The sequence below is a fragment of the Chroicocephalus ridibundus genome, chromosome 3, assembly GCF_963924245.1.
Source record: "Chroicocephalus ridibundus chromosome 3, bChrRid1.1, whole genome shotgun sequence".
NCBI classification, from domain to species: Eukaryota; Metazoa; Chordata; class Aves; order Charadriiformes; family Laridae; genus Chroicocephalus; species Chroicocephalus ridibundus.
The window spans coordinates 123,370,790-123,396,811 of record NC_086286.1 but is presented as its reverse complement, the minus strand read 5'-3'; the positions used below and the strand labels follow the sequence as shown (position 1 = coordinate 123,396,811).

The following is a 26,022-nucleotide window of genomic DNA, read 5'->3' as shown; positions in this document are numbered from 1 at the left end:
AGGGCTGGAAGCCGAACAGAATTTCCCCTACAATATCTTCTCCTAAAAGCTCTCCCCGGCAGCTGTATGTAGCGCTGGGCATATGGAATGAAAATATGAAATTTCATATGAAATGAAGTGAAAAGGGAACGCAGGGGTTTTCTTCCTATGTCCTCAATGCCTTCCCTTCTGCCCCCTGAGCAGCCACTGAGTGGCACATATGAAAAGACTGGTGGGAGAAACCTACTAGGTGTCTCCTCCTACCTAGATGCTTAATGACAGCACTTACGCATATTTTATTTATGGTTTTAAGGACACAAAAGTATTCCTCTCTATAGACAGAGAAATGCAGCTCAGAGGCACGCCGTAATTTGCGTGCACTTACACAATCAATAAATAACGAAGCCCAGGGCAAAACTCAGGAAATCGGTTCTATCTCCATACGTAGGAGACGCAGCTCCGTCGCACCAGCAGAAGAACAAAAATCAGAAGGACATTTCTTGTGATTTGTCGTCCTATCCCAAGTATCCTGAGGGATTATCAGAACAGGCAGCGGAAGGCCAAGGACAGAATTGTTCAAGATCTCAGCTAATTAATGGGAGGAAAAAAGATGGTCAGTTGACAAGGGAAAAGAACCAGCTATTGTTCTGATGATGAAAGATGCACTTCAATAGGCAGGCAAGTTGTCTCCACCCTCCCATTATAGCTCAAATAGTTTTGTTGGTGGCTCTTTTATAAGAATTCAATTGTTACAAAGATATGTATCTTCCAAGGACAAATAAAGCAATAGACCCCTACCTTAAGACTTTCAAATCTGAGAAATGTATCTTTTCGTGCAGCATTTTGAGATAAAAACCAACGGCTTTCCATCAGCCGACGCTCAGTCAAGCACCTTGAGAGATCTGACTGTTAATGAAACTAGAAATAATGAAGAGGGATAATGGGAAGGAGGGAAAACGTAACAGTAAAGTTCACGACGGAGAAAAAGAAGGTACAAAAAACTAACAGTGGTGACGAAGCATGGCATACGCGTAACATCTTTACCCTGTTGGGGCCTGCACAGATTTTATTTTTAATTAAAAGCATTATTCATTTTAATTAGCAGTCATGATTGAGAAGTGATGCTTTCTTGGAAACCACATCGAGCAATAATTCTAGACTATTGAGTCCAATTTATCTGTGACATAGCTGCCATACAGTTCAGGAACAAACAGATAAAAATGCCTTGTGAATAAAGAAATAAGGCAACCTCTCCACACGTCAAGCATTATAGGAAAGTCATGTACATAAATACGACATTAGTATTTTAATATTATTTTCAGTGTGACAATGAGCACAGTCATTTTCGAATCGTCATGGAAATACCCCAGTCCAGTTCTGAAAGATCTGATAAACAAAATTCGTGCTTAAATTAATTCGGCTTTAACAGGTTTGTAACCATGGCATCTTTAAAAAAAAAAAAAAAAAGCATCCGTTGACCCATGCTGTTAAATTCAGGGTTATAATCCAAAATCAATTGTGCCTCGGCCAGTTTTCTATCAGCTGAGTCTTTTGTTTGGCAAAGACTCAACTCAAAATGAAGGGAATTCATTGGGGTGATAATTTGCTGTATGAGCACCTATAGGGTTGTTAAAATAAAGGTGCTGTGCCATACGCAGGTGTTCCAACATTCTAAAACAGTCTGCCCAGTCTCCCCAATGCACTTGCAATTACAAAGTAAGCAAACTCAGCAACAGCAATTCTTCACCCAGCATTTAGTTTGGAGCCCTGTCTGGCACACGCCACCGATCCCTGCCTTAAAGCACATCCTTTCGGTTCAAACCATGATGATGGACTGTAAGGAGTTGCATTAAGGTCTCGGTCAAGTAAATTGCTCCGGCTTCAAACCGTCAAGTAAACTTTGCAGCTTTGCACTTCATACGGTACAGTTTGTGATAAAGGCACGGGAGCCCCAGGCTGCTGGTTTTGGCCATAAAACCACCCATTGGAGTAATCATCCAGTTCAGCATGTGACGGGGGAATATCCTTTATGCAGCAGAGACACACAGTTGGTGAACTGATACAGTTCCAAACCTACTGAAAATTGCTTTTCCCCACCTACCCCCCAAATCCATCCTTCTAAACCTTCACGGGACAGGAATCGGGGACAATTTTGGTCCTAAGATGCAATAACTAACCCATCACAACTTTGCCAAGCGTATTTTTTAAAATAATTATCTGCTTTGCTTACATTCCTGTCAGTACTTCAGTAATCTTCCTAAACTATGAGACCATGTAAGCCAAGCTGCTGGAGGCATCTATAGTGTTTATACACGTATATAAAGACGTGCATACTTACATATGTATATGTGTGTTATATTTATTTATTTTCCGTGTGTGTGTGTGTGTGTGCGCGCGCCTTGTGGGAATCCGGGCTCAGCCTTGGGACTGGGACTGGGACTGGGACTGGGACTGGGACAGGGAGGCGCAGCTGCAGCCGCCTCACTTCTCTCGGGCTCCGAGATCAGGCAACTCCAAACACCTCGTGCAGTAACACAGCCAAAAACATTAAGCTCTCGGTCAGCACGAGAAACGATCACAAGGCATTTTGTCTTAAGATACGGCTAGAAAAAAGCATTGTTTGTTCTCCGTCCTTTAATGAGCTATATTATCAGCGCTGAAACGTTCCCAAGCGGGATAGTAAGATAAACTCTCACTAGCGTGGTACAACGTGTCTTTTTATTTTTTCGAATGCTAAAACACCTCATTGCCTTTTCAGCACACAGATAAGATAGCAGACGCTTCTCAGGACGGATAAGGCCGCTAATTGATGAAATGGAAACTGTTCATGTTACGTTGCTCTTAAAAATGTTTTTGTGCTGATCCAGTCTCCTTGAATAAAAATAACCGTGTATACATAGCATATTGTTTGCTTCACTTGCAGTTTTTTATGAACTTTGGTAAAAACATAATAAAACCAAGCACTCAAACTGGATGAAACTGCTTTGGGTAGGAGGCTGCATGTGAGAGATGAGAACTGCCCTTGGCCATTCAGCCTGCGTGGTATTTATGAGCAACACTTCATTTTCACAATCTCAGAACACTGACAATAAACAATAATGATAATCATTTTCAAAACACTTGCTGAATTTCAAAATATTTTCCCAGAGAAGAGTGTTTGCCTCTCTCTGTTTTGATACGTGCATCGGAGGCAGTCCCTTGCGCGTAACTTTGGAAAGGTAAGAAGCTTCTGCTCATGACACGAATGGTAAATCTTGAGCATTGGCCTCTCAGATCTGTGAATAATATTTATTATTGTAATACACGTGGTTTTATAAGCTATTTTAGAAAGTATTTTAGAACATGAAGAAAGTGTATAACCTTCTTCAGCTCAGCTGTGAAATTACAATCGCATTCTGCCTCTAACTACATCAATAGCACCTTCTCCGTCAGCCCTGGGATGCACAAATCCTTCCTCTCCATAAAATTTACCAACCTAATAAATAGTGACCTAGAATCAGCAATCTTGGTATTTACTAGGGACTCTAACTGAATTCATAAATCAACATAATACCTAAGTGGGCAGTACTACAATCATTTTATATATTCTGTATAACTATTTCACGTAATATATTTAACGGTCAGAAACATTACACATTTAGCTGGCAAGTCTCTCCTTCAGCATTTAATAAATGCCACACTTTTACATAAGAAATTGTATTTCAATCTAATGTTTATATTTTGACTGCACCTAAAATGTGCTTATTGTAGCATACTGCATCAATAAATGAACAATTATTTCTCAGTGGCACATAAAATACATAGTGATGTCAGCAGCATTAAATTCGAGTGCCAAGTAGGGAAACAGTTAAATGTAGTTTAACTATAAAATTAATATTATACTAATTTTAATAAAAGGAAAAGATTTACCTTATTATTTTTAGTTCAGACATGCAGTCATGTGCAAGGTAATTCAATACCCACTGTATAAAATATGAACTATGAAAATGCTTTACAGATGTTTTTAATCAGCTTCCTTTGTTTAACATTAGACGCTAACCTCCAGAAGATACATACAAGCTGCACATCCTACAGGTAATGCTCTCCAGATGGGATGTTTTCCCCGAGCATCATGCTTAATCACACAAGGAGTAAGGAATAACATAAGGAATATGCTGTGAAGAAGCAGCACCTTGGCAAAAAACCTCTACTGTCATTTCGCATTCAGTGGCACGACACATCTTTTCCAGCTTGCCTACGGTACGTCTTGTGGAAAACTCCCAAAACATACAGCATAAAAATGTCTTGAATTCGGACAGCTTTATGTTGACTGCTCGGCTCCAGCAAATACTAAACACAGTGGTGATATCATCTTAATTATTAACTCCTTCCTTTGGTTAAATTGTACAACTTTCCAGCTGGTAGATCTCTGGGTTATTCCTGCAGCCCTATCCTGTACCGAATTTTCTCCATTTACACCAGTTTCATCAGGAAGACGCTGTTGCAATAAGTGAAGCAAGTCCGCCTTTCTTGGCAACAAGAAATGAGCTTTCCTTGCCCAGATGCTTGTTGACGGAGAGGAAGAAAACACCAAGGTTCGTAAATTCATTATTCGGCCAGGAGTAAAGAGTAACCCTGGTTCAGAGAAGAGGTACCCAGCTAAGGCATCGCAGCCAAGTGGTAAATCATTCCTTGTGTGTCACACCACTAGATCCATTTGCTGAACATCATTATCTCAGTATCTCATTCAAGTATTGTCTACTCAGAACGGGAAAAGCCTCCAAACGCCCAGATGACTTCACTGATTCTTGCAGAAGTGCACCCTGTAGTGCTTTGCTCTGACGAACTGAGCAAAGGAAGGAAACAAAATCTTCTTTAACCACTCCTGAGACCCAACTCAGGCAGAGACTACAGTCTGCCCAACGTATGGACTTAGCCCATATCCATCAACATCTCATTGTTCCTCAAGTGGAACACGGAGGGCATTTAAGCACCTATATTTTTGCCAGGGATGTCCACTGACAGTCCTGAGATCGCCTAAAACTGTGCCACGGTGACATCATTTTAGTAGGACTGAAACATTCAGCGTCTGGCCTGTCACGTAACAGCCCTCTCCCTGGGAGAAGTTAATCCTCTAGATATCCTCAATGAACATTGGGAGCGCTGAGTTCTGCACAAAATTCAAAAGTCAGGCTCACAGAATCACAGAATCGTAGGGGTTGAAAGGGGACCTCTGGAGATCATCTCGTCCAACTCCCCTGCCAAAGCAGAGTCACCCAGAGCAGGTGGCACAGGAACACGTCCAGGTGGGTTTTGAATTTCTCCAGAGACGGAGACTCCACCACCTCTCTGGGCAGCCTGTGCCAGGGCTCTGCCACCCTCAAAGTAAATACGTCTTTCCTCATGTTGTGATGGAATTTCCTGTGTTCTAGCTTGCGTTCGTTAACCCTTGTCCTGTCCCTGGGTACCAGGGTACCACGGAGAAGAGTCTGACCCCATCCACTTGACACCTGCCCTTTAGATATTTATAAGCATTGATAAGGGAATGGAGCACTTCTCTTATGAGGAAAGGCTGAGAGACCTGGGTCTGTTTAGCCTGGAGAAGAGAAGGCTCCGGGGAGACCTTATAGCCCGTTCCAGTATCTGAAGGGGGCCTATAGGAAAGACGTGGAGGGACTCTTTATCAGGGAGTGTAGTGATAGGACGAGGGATAATGGTTTTAAACTAAAAGAGGGGAGATTTAGATCAGATATTAGGAAGAACTTTTTTACTGTGAGGGTGGTGAGACACTGGAACAGGTTGCCCAGAGAAGCTGTGGCTGCCCCATCCCTGGAGGTGTTCAAGGCCAGGCTGGATGGGGCTTGGAGCAGCCTGGTCTGGTGGGAGGTGTCCCTGCCCAGGGCAGGGGGTTGGAACTGGATGGTCTTTAAGGTCCCTTCCAACCCAAACCATTCTGTGATTCTTCACTTCAGGGGTTTCCAATGGGAATTTTGGAGTAGAATTCAGCTGGAGATCGACACCTCAAATTATGCATCTATAATGTATGTAGGTTTCCTAAGCTCCCAAACAGTAAAAAGAGCCTGGGGGCTATTTAGGTGACTGGACAGTAAATGTTCACAGAGTTGAAGAGTTGACTCTGCTTCAGTGCGTACCTGAGTATCTATAGCAGACACATAGACGCACACACACAGACGTGAATTTAGGTATCTGAATCCAGACCTGAATCCTACTTTTCTCTCCTCGTCATGAAATCACGCATACCCTCTCCTATCGACCAGGACTTGAAGTATCTCATTCCAAATACATTTCCAACAACCTAACCACCAAAATCATCTTGTAACCATCAGTCCAGGCTTGCAATTTAAAAAAAAACAAAACAAAAAGGAACCTGGGGTCAGAGCAAAAGCCTCTGACACAAATGTATTTTCGAAGAATAACCATGGATGTAAGAAACCACATTTTCCATTAGGCAACTAGATCTTCCCAGAAAAGGCCCTGACGTTACTTTAAGAGAAGATGTGTTCAGGGTTGTTTCAAAAAGGCACAGATATCTCCAACATATACACCAGAAATCATTTTTTTGCATGCAATTGCTAGTCTACAGTCGGCAAAACAGACAGACAGAGCTCTGCGATCCAGTGCCCTCGAGTTGACTCAAGCCAACCTTACGGGGTTCACATCCCTTTGCAGAGCCTGGCTGGGAGCTCCGGCACACACTAAATACTAATAAAAACTAATTAAAATGTTCCCTACATCTGAGCACGGTAGCAGCTCTTGCACAAGAACAGAGTCGTGTCTCCCGTACTTATATTACTGAAGCATTTGGAAGTTTAGTAAAAATTTAGGTTCGAAATGGGTTATGACAGGCTAAGATTAACATCCTCCTACTGCAATTGCTTAGAAGTAGGGAACTGGCAAGACACAGGCTATTTTTCAACCAGACAGGCATGTTTCTACTGACAGTGACAGAAACATTTCCACAAAATAGCCTCCTGCTGTCTCCAACACTAATGAAACGCGCTGCACACAGCGGCGTAACGGCACTACATTTCCCTTCAAATATGACATGTAAACTCTGCGTTAACCGTCCTCCAGAACTGCACCGTATCTGTAACTTTTGTATAACGTTAAGCCTTCGTTAGATTAACTGCTGAAGGGCCTAAATGCTCATACACACACACACCCCCACACCCTCCCCCGCCCCCCAAAAGAGAAAAAGAAAAAAAAAAAAAGAAAGAAAAAACAACTCAAAACTATGCGATTAAGAAGGATTGATTTGATACGGAAATCCAACCAGACATACCTCTTACCCGTCTATTGAGTGTACAGGGCAAAAAGGTCTGCGGGAGCTGTAGTTAGCAGATAAGAGCAAAATAACTATTTAAATTTATGAACAAGGAATATCCCGTTTCTTCTCCCCAAAACAGGTGTGTATGTATTTTCATGACCGCAAGTACACATATCATACACACAACACGCATAACGGTGAGAGGTAACCCTTTCATTAGCATGATTTTGATCATCTGCTTCAGTCACGCACAGTCCCACGAGAGAAAGTCCTAAGCAGCTTAGACAGCTTAGTTATATTAGACCATAGTTATACCAAAACGTCACAACAATGGCCTACTAGGAGTCATTTGAAGTCCTTAACTTGAAAATCTAATATCTTAGATGTTAAATTAAACAATAAATCCCTTTTTCATGTATTTTTTCATTTTTATTATACATTTATTCAGCTGCTTATTATTTATACCCTAGCAGCAGACCCCAAGATGAAACCGATACTGGCGGGTCACAGCATTGCAATGTTGGCCATCACACAGTCACGTGAAAAAAAGACATTGTCACATAAAGCTTACAGTCCAGGATGACAGATAGCAAGTGACAGACACACACACAAGCACAACATGCAAGGTGAACAGTCACAGTCTCAGAAATTCCAGCACTGCGGCCATTTTTGCAGATGTTAGAATAGGTGGGAAGTTCAGCAAGAATTTGGAAGAAGTCAATATTTGCTTTTTGGAATTAAACAAAATGCCTTTTCTTCGTCACGACGTATAGAAGGAAATAAACTTTACAATACTGACTTTATTCTAATGGAGAAGATGGACATTTTCTTTCTTTAATGCAGGTCACCAACCCACGATAATAGAATATAGCAGGGAATCGTGACAGACTTCAAACAGGCAAACGCGTAATATTGATGCAACAGCTCCACTGATTTTTTTTTTTGGAAAAGAAAGAACATCCATTGTTCCCCTCAGATTTAAATTGCTCAGATCAAGTTTTCTCCATAATGACCTTTTCAAAAACTATCCTAACATGAAACTATGGAGAACAAATGCAGTGAGAAGCAAGCTCTCTTTAAACGAGGAAACCTTCTTCTTCCTCTATAAGCAATATCAGGGGATTGCATACGCTAAGAAAAAAATCCCATCACTAGATCAGACTACGGTAGAGATGTCTAACGTTGAATCATATAATCTGTGCAGAAAATGCTCCGCTGCATCTGGTATTGTATTACAATAAAGTAACTGACTTAAACCTGCAAAAGTTTTAAAATAACTTTTTTTCAGTAATGAAGTTCACCACTAATATGAATTAATTACCATTAAAAACAAATGAACACGAAGCAGTCAAGCTTTTATGAGACCCTGCAGCTATAACTGAAGCAAAAGATTTATAAAAATTAAGTTGAATTTTTGAACTACAAATAATCTGGGATTAAATGCCCATGTGAAATATATGAATAATTTAATCACGATCACTGGTCAGTACCTGGAAATGAAATATTTTTCCATCGGGAAAATCATATTCCTTGAAACAAACAATTTTGTATACAGGTACCGAGCAGTATTTCACAGGTCCATGGTTAAGATCATAGAGCTAAATGATGACATCAAAAGATGTATTCAACAGTCTTATATTACGGCCCTCACTCAGCGCTATGGGACACTTGGGTTCAAGTCAACGTTCTTCCAGCAAGCAGAGACTTGAACATTGGTCTTTCCTCTCCAACGCTGTTGTCCTACCCTCTGGACTACACACTAGATAAGACTTCTCTTCATCTCAGTAGATTTTTGACAATTTTTTTAAAAAGCTTTTAGCTTTGTTCTGATGGAAAAGTAAAGTGAATGTCAAAAGCCCTACATTTTTCAGGAAATGGAATTGTCGTTCTCCAGCCAGCTACAGTAATTATTGAGACCTCTGAGCAGGACATGAACCCTGTAATGCTTGAGCAAGAGCCTGAATTTTAGGCTTGCGGTGTTTGACTGAAATCAGGCAGCGTTTTGCCTCAACGCTAACAGCAACGGAACAGAAATGCCACCACCTCCTATTGTAACTGCTCCCATACACAGAGATTTGAGGGACTTTCAGATGCATGGATAAATCTTGGAAAAGGACCAAAATGAACACAAAGGAAATTCAAGTTCTAAAAGCTATACTGAAGCAATCTGAAAGGCTGGCTTTAAACCTGTTAAAGGAAGGAAATTCACAGTTAAGACTGAAAATCCTGGCTGAAACTCCAGCCTGCAAATACATACACTGCTCTGCAGCAACAAAAAAGGGGAGGCAAACCATACAAATCAAGACCACAGTGTCAGACTAGATTTCCAGTTTAAAGTATGATTTGTGACATATTAGAGAACACTTCATTTCATTCTGTTTCCATAAAGTTGTAGCTTTCAGATGGACAGGCCAAGAATAGTTAAACTAGCTGAGGGTTTATTATAGAAGCAAAATCAGTACCTTCCTGGAGGCAGCGAATAGACTTCTTGCTACAGGTCCATTAAAAAATAAAATAAATAAATAAATAAAAAGGAAAAGAAAGAAAAGGAAGCGATACTTCCAGAAGTCACAACATTAGATTTAACAGCATCACCTTCCCCAGTATAAATTTCTTTATAGTACTAGTACCTCCCCTAGCAACGTCAATCAAGATATTCTGTCCAAGTATTGCTTTCAAAGCAATTGCCGGTAGCTTACATCAACCTTTGATTAGGCAGTTATCCGTAATCCTTCCAAAAATAGGACCTGATTCAATAAATAATTGTATATATACACATAGGTATACATTTATAGCTATATATTTAAGAGCTCTCCTGAACAAAGGCCAAAATTAGTTCAAGATCAGAGATATGGCTCAGATGACCTCTTGAGGCTCCTTCCAGCATAGTTCTTCTCCAAGGTCCAGGATTGAAATTCCAGAGCAATCAGGGTAAAAATGTGTCATTAACCAAAAGGAAATGCTCGATTTATAACTGGCGTGCCACAAGCTCGGCGTGTGGAGAGGCCAGAGGATCAGCCTGGGTAGCGCGGACACGGACGGGCAGACTAAGTCCTCCTACAGGTGTCAAAACCATTACACGATTTTAGGCAAGTCATCGAGCTCACTTTTCACACCTGAACGGGAACGACAGTGAAATTCAGGACTAGCGTGAGGATTAACTAGTTATTATTGCACAGTGCTTTGAAGACAACAGGTGCTGAGTAAAAACGTTGAGTATTAGCGGGATGACTAATAAAAATTGTTAGTTACGAGGAGCAAGCATCAAAGGCGAAGGGGGGGGTACCACAGAAATCCAAGACATCTGGGGAGGAGAATCGGTGTAATAAAATGAAAACAAACCAAACCCCTGTTATTTGGCAATCCCACATGCAAACCACTTGAACTCTACACTTCTGGAGCTTATGTCATCATGGAGCCACCACCTTCCCGCTTTGAGAAAGCTGCAGTTTAGAGAATTATTATTTTAAAGCATACTATAAAGCTGTAATGGAGCAGCTATTCCAGAAACAACCTACCAGATTAAGTCGAGAAAAATCCTATCAGATTAAATGGAGTCACTAATCAGGACACTGTGAGAGTCATCTTTGCCCAGAAATTAATACATCTCCTCCAGCGTTTCTAAGAGGGGATGTAGAAAATCACAAATACTCCTCAAGATTTCGAGAACCTCTGGCATATTCGGAGAATGCAAGCGCATGGTGTATTAAACAAAGAAATGATACACACTTTTAAAATATCATACACAGCCCTCCATAAATCCCGCAAACCCTCTCATTAATGGCTATGGTATGATTAATGTTTGTACTGGGCCATTTTAATTACTTAAACAATTCAGAGTTCTACCTTAAAAAGCAGCTTTGTGAAACTGCAGTAGTTGCAGAATATTTTACTCCTGGGCTTGATAAAACACTAAACCAGAAACTGCTTTAAAATAACTGCCTGCCACAGCACTTTTAGCCAACTTTTGCACCTGGTGCCGAGAGAAAAAGCCAAGTGAACTTTCACTCACTTGTTGCATGTCAGCTTCAATGCGATGTCTTTCTTCTGTTGTGTTTGGGTTTCTAACTGGAAGAGACAAGTAAGCTAAACTAGCAGCCAATCAATCCCTAAATTCTAAGAACGCAATAAAATTTGATACCAATAAATCTTTTCTTTTAACAGCCAGAAGAGATTAACAAAGTTATTTGAAATTTTACCCTCTTCTGTTCTTTCAATAGGACGATTACCTGACAATCCCGTTGAATCAAACAGCAAAATTAAAAGGGACACAATTAAGCTTGTATATACATAGGAACAGGATACGCATTTATGCATATCCCTAGTAGGTCCTCCATTATTTATTAGCCTTGATGTATTTTTCTTCCTCTTACAATAAAAGTTATTACACCTTTGGTTTGTCAAATAAAAACCCAATTGGCTGAGACATAGACCATCAATATAAAATAGCTTTGCACAGCTACCCTCTCAGCTACAACTAGTTGACTTTTTTCAGCTCTGCCATTCATTTGTTTCCTGACATGGGGGAAATCGACTTCGTCTTCTGTGTACTTTAACGTCTCATCAGTAAAGTGAGCCAATTTTTTCCCCTAATTTGGAATGGCGATGGCACGATGTAAGAGGAAAATGGCAAACAATGTAAAAAGATATTCAAGAATGGGAGATTATAAAAAATGTAGTTACGGCGTATTGTGAGAACGGGTGCTAGGAACAACATCTTGTGAGTATATGGAAGTTGATATACCAGCATCAGGCTGTGTATTGCTATACAAGTGCTCATTATTGGTATCTATATGCATATATGCTTGCTTGTATGTGATGGTGCAAATATGCACGCATCCAGACTTCCGTGTGTATGGTGATGTCCACAGAATAAGCACTTGTCACAAGACCTCCCCTTTTTACCATGAATTCTTCACTGAAATGTAAAATCTGTCTCTCCCTTTCTTCTTAGTCCTGTGCCCTCCTGCACGGTGCCACCGATGGCCGCGTTCCACCTGCTTCATCGTTATCCACCTACTTTCTCTGGCCTTATCTGAGATTCAGTTTGGGAGCAACACATCTGCTGACTCTCACTCCATTTGCTACTTCTTGATGGCTACCCTGTCATCAGCACCCAATGTCCTGTAAAGCCACTTCCAAATTCATTCTCCAGACCAGACCTTCTGCAAGCTCCAGTCCACCACCCACAGTTTCTCTCTCGAACCTCTCTGCCTCTCATTTCAGTTACTCCTGATCTCTTGCTGTGGAACACTTTGAGAGAGGGTCATGGCATCCTCTTCCAAACTCCTTCCACTACAGGTTTGTTTTCACCTTTCTTAATTTCAATTGTTTGAACAACTCTTTGCTGAACCTCAGGCTTTCTATTCCTCTTTTTTTTTTTATGGGGGGGGGTGTCCCCTTTTAGCTCCATAATTTTTCTGCTACAAGAGAGAATATATGCATTCCCACAAAGTTGCACCTAGTTTTTGTTCCTGAACATCTCATAAACCTCTGGCCTTTTTCTCAACTCTGACCCACCCCAGTAGATGCATCTTATCCTGCCTACTTAGTCTTCAATTTTTCTTTGCTCTCTGGCACTTTTGCTCACGGTGTACAGACGTCCTCAGCCTATCCTCTCTTTTAAAGAAACCGTATCTCAATCCAGCCTGTCTCTCCACATCTTTTCCCATTTCTTTCTCTCTCTTCATCTGTGAAAAAACACAGAACATGCAGCTTTCAGCTAAAGCACAGACTTCCCCTCTTCTAACTCTGTCTTGGATCAGCTCCAACCTGACTTTTCATAAATCCCCTCCCTTATAACTCTTCATATATAGAATCATAGAATCATAGAATCATAGAATCATAGGGTTGGAAGGGACCTCTGGAGATCATCTAGTCCAACCCCCCTGCCAGAGCAGGGTCACCTAGAGCAGGTTACACAGGAACACGTCCAGGTGGGTTTTGAATGTCTCCAGAGTTGGAGACTCCACCACCTCTCTGGGCAGCCTGTTCCAGTGCTCTGCCACCCTCAGGGTAAAGAAGTTCCTCCTCATGTTTAGGTGGAACTTCCTATGTTCCAGTTTGTGCCCATTGCCTCTTGTCCTGTCCCCGGGCACCACTGAAAAGAGCCTCGCCCCATCGTCCTGACACCCACCCTTTAAGTATTTATAAGCGTTGATAAGGTCACCCCTCAGACGTCTTTTTTCCAGACTGAAGAGACCCAAATCCCTCAGCCTTTCCTCATAAGAGAGGTGTTCCAGTCCCCTAATCATCCTCGTAGCCCTCCACTGCACCCTTTCCAGCAGTTCCCTGTCCCTCTTGAACCGGGGAGCCCAGAACTGGACACAGTACTCCAGGTGCGGTCTCACCAAGGCAGAGTAGAGGGGGAGGATGACCTCCCTTGACCTGCTGGCCACGCTCCTCTTGATGCACCCCAGGATGCCATTGGCCTTCTTGGCCACAAGGGCACATTGCTGACTCATGGTCATCCTGTTGTCCACCAGGACTCCCAGGTCTCTTTCCACAGAGCTGCTCTCCAGCAGGTCAGCACCCAACCTGTACTGGTGCATGGGGTTGTTCCTCCCCAGGTGCAGCACCCTACACTTGCCCTTGTTGAACTTCATAAGGTTTCTCTCTGCCCAAATATGGTACACTATGTGCCTCTTCCTGGCCAGAAATCCGGGTCTCCAGTATGTCTTTATTTTCTCTGACTTTTCTGCTGCTTTTGACACTGTTATCATCTCCTCTTGCCATCAGAGAAGTTCCAATTACTCTCTTCATCTGTTTTTGTTTGTTTGTTTTGAAGCTTTTGTTATCCCATCTTTCAGGTGGGAGTTATCTGACTAAACACAGATGTCTACATCGGAGCTGGTCACCCAGGGCATCATTTATGGTCACAAGACAGAAATCACCATTCTGGGTCCCAATTCACCTCACCCTGAAAATAAATGCCTGGAAGAAGTCAAATAAATTATATCCTACAAGCAACATTTCTCTCTGCTGTCTCTGATCATTTCTCTGATAAGCCCGCAACGACCGGTTCACAGCAGTAAAACTATTGACAGGGAATAACCTAATACAGTGTCTAATACGCCACGTGCACACAGAGAAGTACAGTGCCTTCACCCAAGATATAGGAAAACAGGCAGTCTAACCCGGCAGATTATGTGTTGGAATTTAAAGGAAGAATGTATGAAAACAGAACTGAGTTTGGGAATGTTTATGTAAATCACAGATATAACTACTGCATGGAGTCCACCATACTCACCAGCCATGTTGAACATAATTCAGCTAAATCGGACTGACTGCAAAGCATATACTTTTTTGAGAAGATCACCCCTGTGTCACTTGGTGTGGAGCTCCCGAGATGTTTTCTCAAATTCATTTCCTTTATGTCGTCCTCTGACCAAGCCAACAACTCCATTACCTCATGCAAAAAAGTCCTACACCAGCCACACAGCGCTCTTAAACAAATATTTTTCCTTTAATTTGGAGTCTTTATAGCACAGGAATCTACAGATTGTGAGGGTGATGGGTCTGTGAGCAAAAAAGACATCTCTGGGAGGAAAGCTTCAGCCTAAAGTAGTAGAACTAACCAGTGACGTCTGGCTAATACAGCTGATGGGAAAAGATTGTTTTTATGCTCATATTGTGGCCTTCTAGGAAACTGGGTAAGAACTAAGGGCTTCCTCAAGAGGTGGCCATCATCTAGGTGAGTATTCAGTGAATCGTCACTGCTGCCTAAAACCACCACTAAAACCCAAAAATTCATTGACACTTTCAGATACAGCTACACGAAACTCTTAACGTAACATTTTTTATGCAGAAAGATCATCAGTTAATGTAAAAAAAACTCAGGTATGAGAGTCAGAGAGTAAGTTTTCCTCTGCCAGCAGCAGCCTTTCGCAGGAACAGGTTACAGGCCATACTTCAATTGCTCCACTTATTTTCAAGTCTGAGAGAAAAGACCGTTTGTGCCAGTTTTTGTGTATAAGTTATTTTCTGCCTACTCAAGGACACTGCTACCATCAACACTCCTATCAGGTAAAACTCGTGGCTTGAAGATAAAAGAACACAGAAATAAAAAGCGTTGACATCCCCCACAATTAAATAAATACCGATCTAAAGGTTTCTGCTGTTATCACTGTTTTTGTTGGCCAGTGACACTTAGAGACACAGATGAGCCGTATTTGCCAAAACTAAAGCACTTCAACAGTAAGAAAACAAATTTTGCGGCCCTTCAAGAAGTAAAACAGCTTTTGTCAAGTTTTCCAGTAGTGGTGTACTATTTGTAGATCCAAAGTAAATTTGTTTCAAATGATGGTAACACCTTTGCCTTCAGTGATTGCTTTCTTTTCAGGCAGGACAGAAATGGAAGATGTTGACAAAGGTGGAGAACTTCGGTATCGACAGTTATCTATTAATAACAACGTGCAGCATTAGAAACTCAAGACCTCTGAACACTAGGTGTCAGTGTAAGAAATGGAAAAATACCAAAAACCTGTTGTTTCCAATCAGGTGGATTAGCTAAAAAACCAGAACCAGCTGTGACCACATTTCCTTGTAACTGCATAACACTGTTAACAAGCCAATCTTCCTAGAAAAAAGTTATTCTGAAACTATCAGGTTTGTTTGAAATCAGATAAGGTGATTTAAAAACTACAATGAATTTGCTCTGTTAAACACTCTGAGATGACCTTTAAGGTTTATGAGTTACACTTAAAGACCATGCAGAATTTCACACTACTCTCCTTTTTGCCACAGACATCCATAAATCAGCTTGTGTCTTTCACAACTTAAAGTTTGCAGTTTTGTTTGACAAAATCAAGGAAAAACTAAATATCAAAAAAATACAGCTAGTGCTGAGAGTCATAAGAGGTGAGATGTCTCTCACTTCACTTAAGTAGTCCAGATTTTAAATGGATGGCCAGCATGTTAAATAACTGTGTTAGGCCATGAAGAGTCACATCCTAGAAGCGCCCCTTTATCTCCCCTGACCGCGACAGATGACCTGGCATCATCACCTAGGGTACAGAAAAACACGTTTGTTTGCCTTTATTCAGGTGAATCCACTCAGGATTTCAGAGGAAAAGCAGAAGGAATGTTACCCTCCACCAGGCAAGGACACTTAACATATTTGGAAAATTATTTGAAACAAAGCAAGTATGATAAAAACTATAATTAAAACTCCACTGTTTATTGGATTCTGGAGCTGATTTCAAAGATACACAGATGCTTTTCAAAGTTAACTTGAGGTCCATCTTCCTAATCAAATATCCATGTGTTGCACACCATTGCTAAATTTTTTCTCATTTAGTTTATTAATTGCTACCAGAATCGGACTATTAGATGAGAAGGGTCTTTGCGTGCAGATATGGACTTTACACACAGGTTCCTGCACTTACAATATTCAATTTAAACTATACAAACAAGTTAAAGAAAGAAAGAAACCCCGAATATCAGTTTTCCATTTGACTTCTGGACCTGGGGATGTAACTACGATTTTTCACAGACAGAAAGATTGCTCCTTCATTTCAGCCCAGCTGAACGATTTGAGGTATTTTTTAGGCTACATCAAAAATCCTCTTGGCAAAAGGCTGTTCACTCCTAAAGGAGACTAGAGAGTAAAACCACGGGCAGAGTATTGATTTACCAGACTGCAGCATATTGGGCAATAAAAATCCAATGATTACTCTTCAAATTCTTAACTTCATTTGTTCTTTTCTAAAGAGCGAATCACCTAGAATTTCACAGGGCTCCAGCAAAACGATAGGAGAACGTTTACATAAGTAGCCAGCACACCCTGGAACACCGTCTGTCTGTACACGGAATGTCTCGGCTCACCCGAGATTTCACCAGCTATTAACCCATGCTCTACTCCTAACAGCACATATAACAATTAAATAGAGTATATATTTTTATTTTGGAAACTCAGGCTGGGATCAGCTTATCAGTTGAGTCACAAAAGCCCCAGAAGCCAAGGTAATTGAGTACATATATATTTAAGAATGCCATAGATTCCAAAGCCCCCATGAGTGAAATTTCATACGTACTTATTTCCTCTTGCTCAACAGCCTAAATAGGAATCTGATGTGTTAAGGGTGGGAAAAACAGACCTGTACACACAGACGCATACATATGCATGCATGTATGTGTATAAATCTATATCATCGTTATTAAAGGCCCAAAAACTGATATAGAAAATCGGGAAATACTGGGATTATAGCTGCCTGCACTACCTTCGTTCTTTATATTTTATATGCGCTACAGGACAATCTTTAAACCATTGATCACATTGCTTTTTCCATTAAATCTCGTTGGCGATTTGGATTTTTTTTCTTCACTATTGAACACCTCGCTATAATTAGGTTGGGCATAATTATTCATTTCCTTCTGATTGATTTTTTTAGGGTTCTTAATAACGGTATCTTAGCCCTTCCTCTTGTTAGATCAGTGAAGCCCGTCACCGCTGGATGCTGAGCAGCGTCTCTGCACGACCAGGAAAAAAGCAGCAGCTCTGTCTCATAGCACGTGTTGACTCTGCAGAAAAAATCCATGGGAAAGAAAACATCTGGCCAGGTCAGTCGTCAAGTCTCTCATCTTTAGAGAAAGCACACGGAGCGCCCAGAATCCCTAACTGGGACTCCTGAACTCTCTCCTGAAGTAGATTCTGTGCTCTAGAATAAATACATCTGAATGTATCAGTAGCTAATGTTAAGAGTAGAAAACTCAGGACATCACTTTCCATATAAATTACCAATGAAGAAAAGGTAAAAGTTCATCAAAATTTAGACAAAAGACTTCATCGTTTCCAATTTGAATTTTCCATAAAATGCCTCCTTAAAAAAAACATTTTTATAATACTCTAACCTATTAAAGACAAAACGCTGTCCATTTGCTGACGTCATCTAAAGTCAAGCGCTTGCCAATCGAGAAATATTAGAAAAGAAAAAAAAAAAAAAAGACTTTTTTTTAACAAGGAATTCAGAAAACAGTATCTGTGTATGAAGTGGGCCCTTCTAAAGCAGTGAGGTCTTCACCCGCGAATGACAGACACACCGCCACTGAGCTCCGCTGGTACAGGAGTAATAGCATCTGATCTCTACAGAATGACCGTGAAAGGGTTGAGCCGACTCAATTTTTTTCCCTGCATAGAAAAACATGTATACTCAGAATGACAAAGCCTACTCTATACTATCCTGCGAACTGAACAAAGAAGTTGTTCGGCAAACCAGCCCTTCCTTTTAGAGTCGCATAAAAAGCTTTCAAAAAAACCGAAACACTACGAATCGCAAAAAATCATGCCGAAGATACAATTTCAATTAAAGAAAAAAAAAAGAAAAAACTTACCTCTACCTACCCTAACATAACCTAAATAGTGTTAGGTTACCCCTAACACCATCTAAATAGTGACCACATTTAAATGATGTAAAAGGAAGGATTAAAAACCGCCTGCTAGAGATAAAGTCTCTTCCACCACACATGAGCAACGCTAACAAATGCACATTGCTGGTACCCAGGACATTTTTTATATTACAGACTTATTTTCCAGTTTGATTTCTTCCAGGGCAGGTGTGCCATGGGTTTGCCGCAAAACGTACGCGTGTTGTTTAATTTACTCTCCAGTAGGAGCAGAATGAATAGGGCGAGGATTTTTCCCAGATGGTTTTTGTGAACTCCTTTCTCCCATTCGTGTAAACACGCGGCGTGTTCCGGTTTGCCGAGCTGTATATACACCCTATGACTTCGCACAAAGTCCGAATGTTTAGTTAGCCAGAAGATTGTTTCCATCCTGTGATTCATTAGGTCCCTATGGTACCCTCAACTTCCTTTATTTTGTACAATCGCAAATTATATTAGTTTGTCTTATTTTGATAACCCCTCTAATTAATGTCCTGCACAGGAAACTTTATTACTGTTTTAAAACAGACTCATAAAACAAGGACTTTTCCCGTTACCAGGGTGGCATAAGTGACAGTTGCACATAACTTTGGGATCAAGAGTGAACGGTGCTTCACGCGGTTGGTTTTTATCAGTGGGCAATTTCGGCTAATGAACAAGCTGGTTCCAAATCTTTCTTTCTTTCTTAAAAGGAATGTCAGAAATCCTGCAATTATGCACGTAAAGGTTACAAGTCTAACAGTTCACCAACGCAGTAAACCAACCTGGAAGTGTAGGATTTCAGAACGGCATAGAGGTGACATACATTAAAATGACTAATCCAGTTTGTGAATGAATACACGAGTGTGATTTGGTTTTAAAAAAAGACCCTGTAGGAACAGGCTGCAAAGAACCAGGAAAGCCCTATCCCAGTTTCTGTTTAAATCCTCATTCATCCTGCTCCCCTCGCCCATTGCCGTTGTCTTTTTCTCTGGATGGGGAAGTGAAGGTGAGTTTTTCCTCCTCCTTCTCCTTAAAATGGTTCACAATAAACCGCAATAAAATGGTTAACAGCTGCAGGAATAAAGCTGGGAACTGAACAAAGCACACCACGTTCATCCAGAACATGTACAGCCCTTGGAAAACAAAAAAATTCACGCTTATCATGATGAAGTACTTAGTGTTTCGTATCAGTAAACCCGTCCTTATGGTTGTCTCTGTATTTTCACCATTCCTTCTCCTAGTGGTGGCATCTTTATTTTGTGGTGGCATATTTATTACTCGATCTTTATTTAAGCTCCTACTATAAAAAGCAATTCGCTCCACAGGATGGATTTGCTATGGACTTACTCAGGACCTGACATACTGCTGAATCTCTGCATCTCACTCTAGAGTGTTCTACTATGAATTACTGCCACAATTTAAAATAATCTACGTATTCCAATATAGATTATTCACCTGCTGACCTGTGTTCTTGTGCTTCAGGTTGAGACCAAAGGACTGATTCTGAATTAACCGTGTTATCCGTGTAACAGTCAAGTAATTTCCAAGAGTAACAAACCAGAAGAAGTTAAAATTATTTTTGTGTACATGCAAAGTGTTTGTATACGTATGTATGTAACACGTCATGCTCCTACAAAGGAAGCAAGAGTGGAATGTTAAAAAGGATTAGGCAGTAGTACAAGTGGTATGAAATTCAATTCTTCCATAGGAAGACAAAAGTAAGTGATCAAAAAAATCCCAACAGATATCATGTACGACACGATTTGAGGCAACTGAAATTCCTTTAAATTGACACTACTGCATTCTAAAAAAGCCAACTGAGTGGCTCTGACTTACATCATTGGACATCAATTGAAGAGATCAGAGCCCATCTTCTAGCAGACACACGTTCGCTGACAGGCAGTAAACCACAACCCTGTTAACGTGAATTCTATCATTCGTGACAGTCTCCGCGATGACTTATCACACTTTACAAAGAATTCCAGTGGATAAAACATTTAAAGGATGCAGCCCAAGGATGTTGCAATGCCGCCTTCCCTCTGAGCAGCCAGTCTTTCATGGACAGGTGAGGTTACTTACCAGCAGGTAGGGACTTTCAGGCTCTGCTGTTTATAAGTACATCTGTATTTTTGGTATGCATATATGTAATTCTTCATATTTATATTGCTGAACTCCGTGCTATTGCTAAAATGTCTTTCACTTTGTAAAAACAGATCTAGTCTTCCCAGAAGCCTTTCGGTATCTCAGAAACAAAACGCAAAGGACTGAAGTTCACATCTAGTGCTAAACTGAACAATCGAAATTCTGTGAAAGCAGGTGTCGGTGCTACGACTACCATATTCAGCATGCCTCGAGAGTAAACTGCTGGTAGTTTACTAGTAGTTTACTTAGTAGTTTACACAGTAAACTGCTGACAACAAATGCCCAGTTGATACGTTCCCACCACAAGGAAGGTAATTCCTTAACAGCCTTTTTGATTTAAGTAGCACAGCATTATCTTATCGCCTATCAGCCTTTGAATATGTCATTTGAAGTATGAACATGGAGCTACAGCCCTATCAAGAGAAGATACTGAGAAAACTTTAGGTTTTAATATTAGTCTAATAATACTACATATTCCGATGATCCAGCCCACCATCACAAAAATTCTGGACAGAGACGGTGAAGGTGAGAAGACACTTTTCCTCTCTCTTAAATATTACATGGAACAATTTCCAGATGCTTTTACATGCATGTATGTGCAAGACTTCAGCTATTCTGATGCCAAACCTCTCAACGGTAGTTTAATAACCAAGAAAAATTCCTATTCCATTTCTCCTCGTTACACAGCCTCTTTTTCTTGACAAAGTGCTGAACAATATTGATTTCTCCTAAAGCAGGATCGAGATCCCTTTCTAAGGGTCTGAATAGATATTAATAGATTATAATAAAAATTATGCTTCCAAATCTTCTTCCTGCGTTTGCAAATTGTATTGGATATGACGAAAGAATGAACTAAAGGAGGTCTCGTTGCACTTCAAATGGTAAGTAAGTTAAAAGATTGTCCCCTTCTGATCAACATAGAATCATAGAATCTTCATGGTTGGAAAGGACCTTTGAGATCATCGAGTCCAACCAAACAACCTACAATCTCTGCCACTAGAGCATGCCCTGAAGTGCCACATCTAGACGTTTCTTAAACACCTCCAGGGATGGTGACTCAACCCCCTCCCTGGGCAGGCTGTTCCAGTGCCTGACCACTCTTTCAGTAAAGGAATTCTTCCTCATATCTAACCTAAACCTCCCCTGCCCCAACTTCAGACCATTTCCTCTGGTCCTGTCATTATTCACCTGGGAGAAGAGGCCAACACCCACCTCTCTCCAACCTCCTTTCAGGGAGTTGTAGAGGGCAATGAGGTCTCCCCTCAGCCTCCTCTTCTCCAAGCTAAACATGCCCAGCTCCCTCAGCCTCTCCTCACATGCCCTGGTCTCCAGACCCCTCACCAGCCTGGTAGCTCTCCTCTGGACACGCTGCAGCGCTTCAAGGTCCCTCTTGTACAGAGGGGCCCGGACCTGAACACAGCACTCGAGGTGAGGCCTCACCAGTGCCGAGTACAGAGGCACCATCACTTCCCTGCTCCTGCTGGCCACAACATCATCTTGTATTCCCTGTTGAACCTTTTTTGTCGGCACAATTTTCCTCGTCACAGACATCTACTACTTGTGCCTATCCATAAAGAACGATATAGCCTTGCCTGCTACCTCTAGTCTCGGCACACATAAATAAATACAGTTTTAGGAGTAACATAAAGGCATCTATAAATACATGTAGATGAGTGTTCAGGAACACTATCAGTCAACAGCAAATTTGATTTCAAATTAAAACTGGAATTCATTGTGCTCTTCAAGTACATCATGCTTGACCAAAAGATGTACACAATCTTTTCATCCTAAGGTGGGGTTTTTTAGTTTTACGTTGCTTGATATGCAAATAACAAAACATTTATTATAATTGCAACATATGCAAAAAAAAGGTCAAACTTATGCTAGCTTTCTGACACAAATTGGACGGAATTTCTCTCTTAATGTTTACGCCTCTCGCCTAGATATTCCTAAATATTCAAACCCCAGCCAGCTGACAAAGGATCCCTTTTTTAGTCAGCTGAGGAAATAAATTCCTCAAGAGATTCATCTCATCTAACTTGGAAATTAATTTTAGGGTGACGTGAATCATCCTCTAGAGATGCTCACTGCCTTCTACACGTTGGTACATACTTCTAGCAGAATTTCACTTAACGTAAAGCAGTGTACGTACTGTTTAAAACGCACAAAATCATAAAACGTGATGCAGACTTAAAAAAAGTCTGTTTTTCAAGAATTTGACTTATTAGTGCAGTTATCTACAGCAGCCGGACCTCATGGAGTATATAGTGGTTTGAAGCAATGACCGTATAAATCTGTCCAAATCAAGCCCTGATTTAAGAGAGTTCAGATCAACTTTGAAAATAGGAAGCTGGAACTATAAACCTCCGAGATATCAAAAGTCAACCAGTCAAAGGTAATCACACTGGCAACTTATTTTTTAATTCAGCAGCTCAAACCTGGACTTAATCAACAAACATGAAGTCTTCTTACAAATGTTTACCATGCAACATGCCAGTTTTACTGCAGGCATAAAAGCAATTTCTACAGTTCAGCCTTCTACATGTATTACGGATGGCAAAATGGAGATGAATTTTGAGAAGAAATCATTAAAATACATAATGAGAACTGCGTGCTCCATTAACATGAGTAATATGACAAAATCCAGGTAGCAGGCAATAAATTTACATCTGCAGTCAGCTTCGATTATAAAAATAGCTTTTTTCTAGTACTGGATATATACCCACACGAACACCTACCTCTAAAGTGAAAATTTAATATAACTGCATAGTAACAGCTCGGTAAGGATGTGCCGTTATTAAGGATGACAAATGTGCAAAAATCCCTATCAGAAGCCCGGAGCATGTAAAAAGCTCCTGATTTAAGAGTTCCGGCATGTGAATGTCAGAGGTCAAAGCAATGAGCTATTAAAGATACTTTCACTTCCTCAGAAATAAAGTGCTGTCTTGGGCTGGGAGGGGAAAGGTTAGAAAAGCTGTTTATCTGCCGCTCCGTTCCCATTCTTCCTTCTGTCAGGAAACGGTACACGCTCCTACACCCCGCGCAGGGTTAACCCTGGGTCAGGGTCATTCCCCGAGTAAGTGCCGGGGCTTTGATTTAAGCTGCAGGTCGCATTTTCTCCAAACGTGGGTTTTGACGGAAAGCTCAGCTCAGCCTCGGCGGGCCGTAAAAGCCCAGACTCTTCACCACATCATTGCGAAAGGAAGAGCGAAGCCGCAGCCATCGGTTTGCATGAAATTAAGGGGGTCGTTACCAAAGAGAAAACGTTATTTTGTAGTAGTTAGAGCTAGAATAAGAATTACAAATATATGGAGCAGCACGTTTAAACACGCGGAGGGGGGAGAGAGGTTGTCCCGTCCCCAGGAGCCGCAGGGCTCGTTTGGGACAGACCAAGGAGGAGCATAATTAGCAAAGAAGCCACAGCACAAAGGCGCCAGGAGGCTGCGGAGACAGGGATACACCGCCCGGCTTCGGAGGTAGGAGCAGAAAGAAACTACCCGGAGCTGGAAGGGACCCCGAAGCGTTCACTGCGATCCAGGAAGCCCCCGAACGGCTGCTGGATTAAGTGCAAAGCTGAAGGAAGGTGCCTGTCTGCAGGCAAACAGTGGGCAGGGGGAGGTTTACTTATATTATATTTTTATTTTTAAATATTACATACAAAACATGAATCTTACATGTATAAAAATATATATATAAAGATATAAATATATATTATATATACATGCACGCACACATGTATTTATAATATGTGGCCCGCCCCATTCTGAATTTTCTCAGTTTACAGAAGTTTTTCATTCTAATTAATGTAGTAACAGAACTCAGCTTGAAACTTAAAAACCCCTTCTGATTGCCGAAAGGGCTCGTTATAGAGAAAAGACCCAGGAACCTGCAGCTCAAAGCTCTGGCTGATCCAGGGAGTCATCATATGTAAATATTAGTTATAATGTGTGTCAGAATTATTTATATAATATTATGTCCCATACACATATTATATGTTCCAATGTACAGGAAGGTATATTCTTATATGTCACCTGTAGCTTGGGAAGCAGAACAACAGGTTTTTTTCTTATCATGGTGATTCTTCAAATTAAATTGCCAGCGTGTATGGGTATGGACGTTATAAGGAACATACAATATACATGCAGATTCGTGCCACAGTGTAAAACATCAGCGTTGATTTCTGAAGAGGTGGTGTTGCATTTTAATTACAAGCCATGGAGAGGTGCGAATTTAGAGCTGCTTCTGACAGACGAGATTCGGAACAGCCTCACCCATACAGCTATTTCACTGGCTTTCAATAAGGAAAAGCATTCAGGATTTCTGCATTATTTTTTGCGACAGAAATCCAAACATCCAAGAGTGAGAATACTAGAATATAAATGTTAAGCAAACAACGCACTAACGCAAATACTAGAACATAAAAAAAAATTTGTAATGAAGTCTTCAGATGACTAGCCAGTTTTTCTTTTCAACCACTTGAAGTTTTAACAACCCCCCCCCAGCCCCGTGCGCTTTATTTATTATTTAGGTGGGGCTGCAGGTACCACAGAAATGCAGTATATAACCGTAGGCCAAGTGCACACACTCGATCTGCGACCCTAACAGCAGCTTCCACGGAGTATCGAGGACAGAACATCACCCCCAATCCCTGTGTTTTATTTGTTTCTAAAACCAGAACAATCTGTTATTAGTCATTCGATCGTGAAAATTTCAGGCTGTTTCAAGGAGTTTTCGAGTGAAGACCATTTTATAAGCTATTTTCTTACCAGATTTATCAGCTGAGTGTGGACGATGTCTTCCACCAGCACTGCACTTTCATGGAGCGGCCTGCGAGCATCTCCTAAGGAAAACCTGAAAGAAAGAGGTTTATCGCAAGGTTATGAAAATGAGTTAAAAAGAAAAAATAAAAAGTAGGTGGTCTCCAGAAAAATAAAAAAATATGAATAACAACATCAAGCTTAATACACCTGTATGTACAGAAATGGATCATTCAGTGTGGCACAAGGAATAGAAGCCAAAGCAATCTGGTTAAAGGAACAAACCAGCTGCAAGCATGTATATTAAAGCACACAATGAGAAAAAACTGAAAAATTGAGGAAACAGAGGAAAATCCAGTTTGCAGGAACATTTGGAAAACGAGCAGGCAAAGCTGTAGCATGAGCACTACTAGGAGTAATTCTGTATTTGCAGCCCTCTTCGCTTACGAAATTACCAAATAACTATTTCAAAATGTAAAATGCCAACCGGTATTTTATCTCAAATCTAAATGC

At 40.9% G+C, this 26,022-nt stretch overlaps 1 protein-coding gene across 1 annotated transcript in view; it reads right to left on the bottom strand.

Moving 5' to 3' along the window:
- Nucleotides 1-26,022, bottom strand: part of SUPT3H (SPT3 homolog, SAGA and STAGA complex component) — a 293,285-nt gene that overhangs the window by 116,076 nt on the left and 151,187 nt on the right. Inside the window, exon 3 of the mRNA XM_063330642.1 lies at nt 25,519-25,603. Coding sequence (XP_063186712.1) covers nt 25,519-25,603 — 85 coding nt within the window. The remainder of the gene's footprint in view (nt 1-25,518; nt 25,604-26,022) is intronic.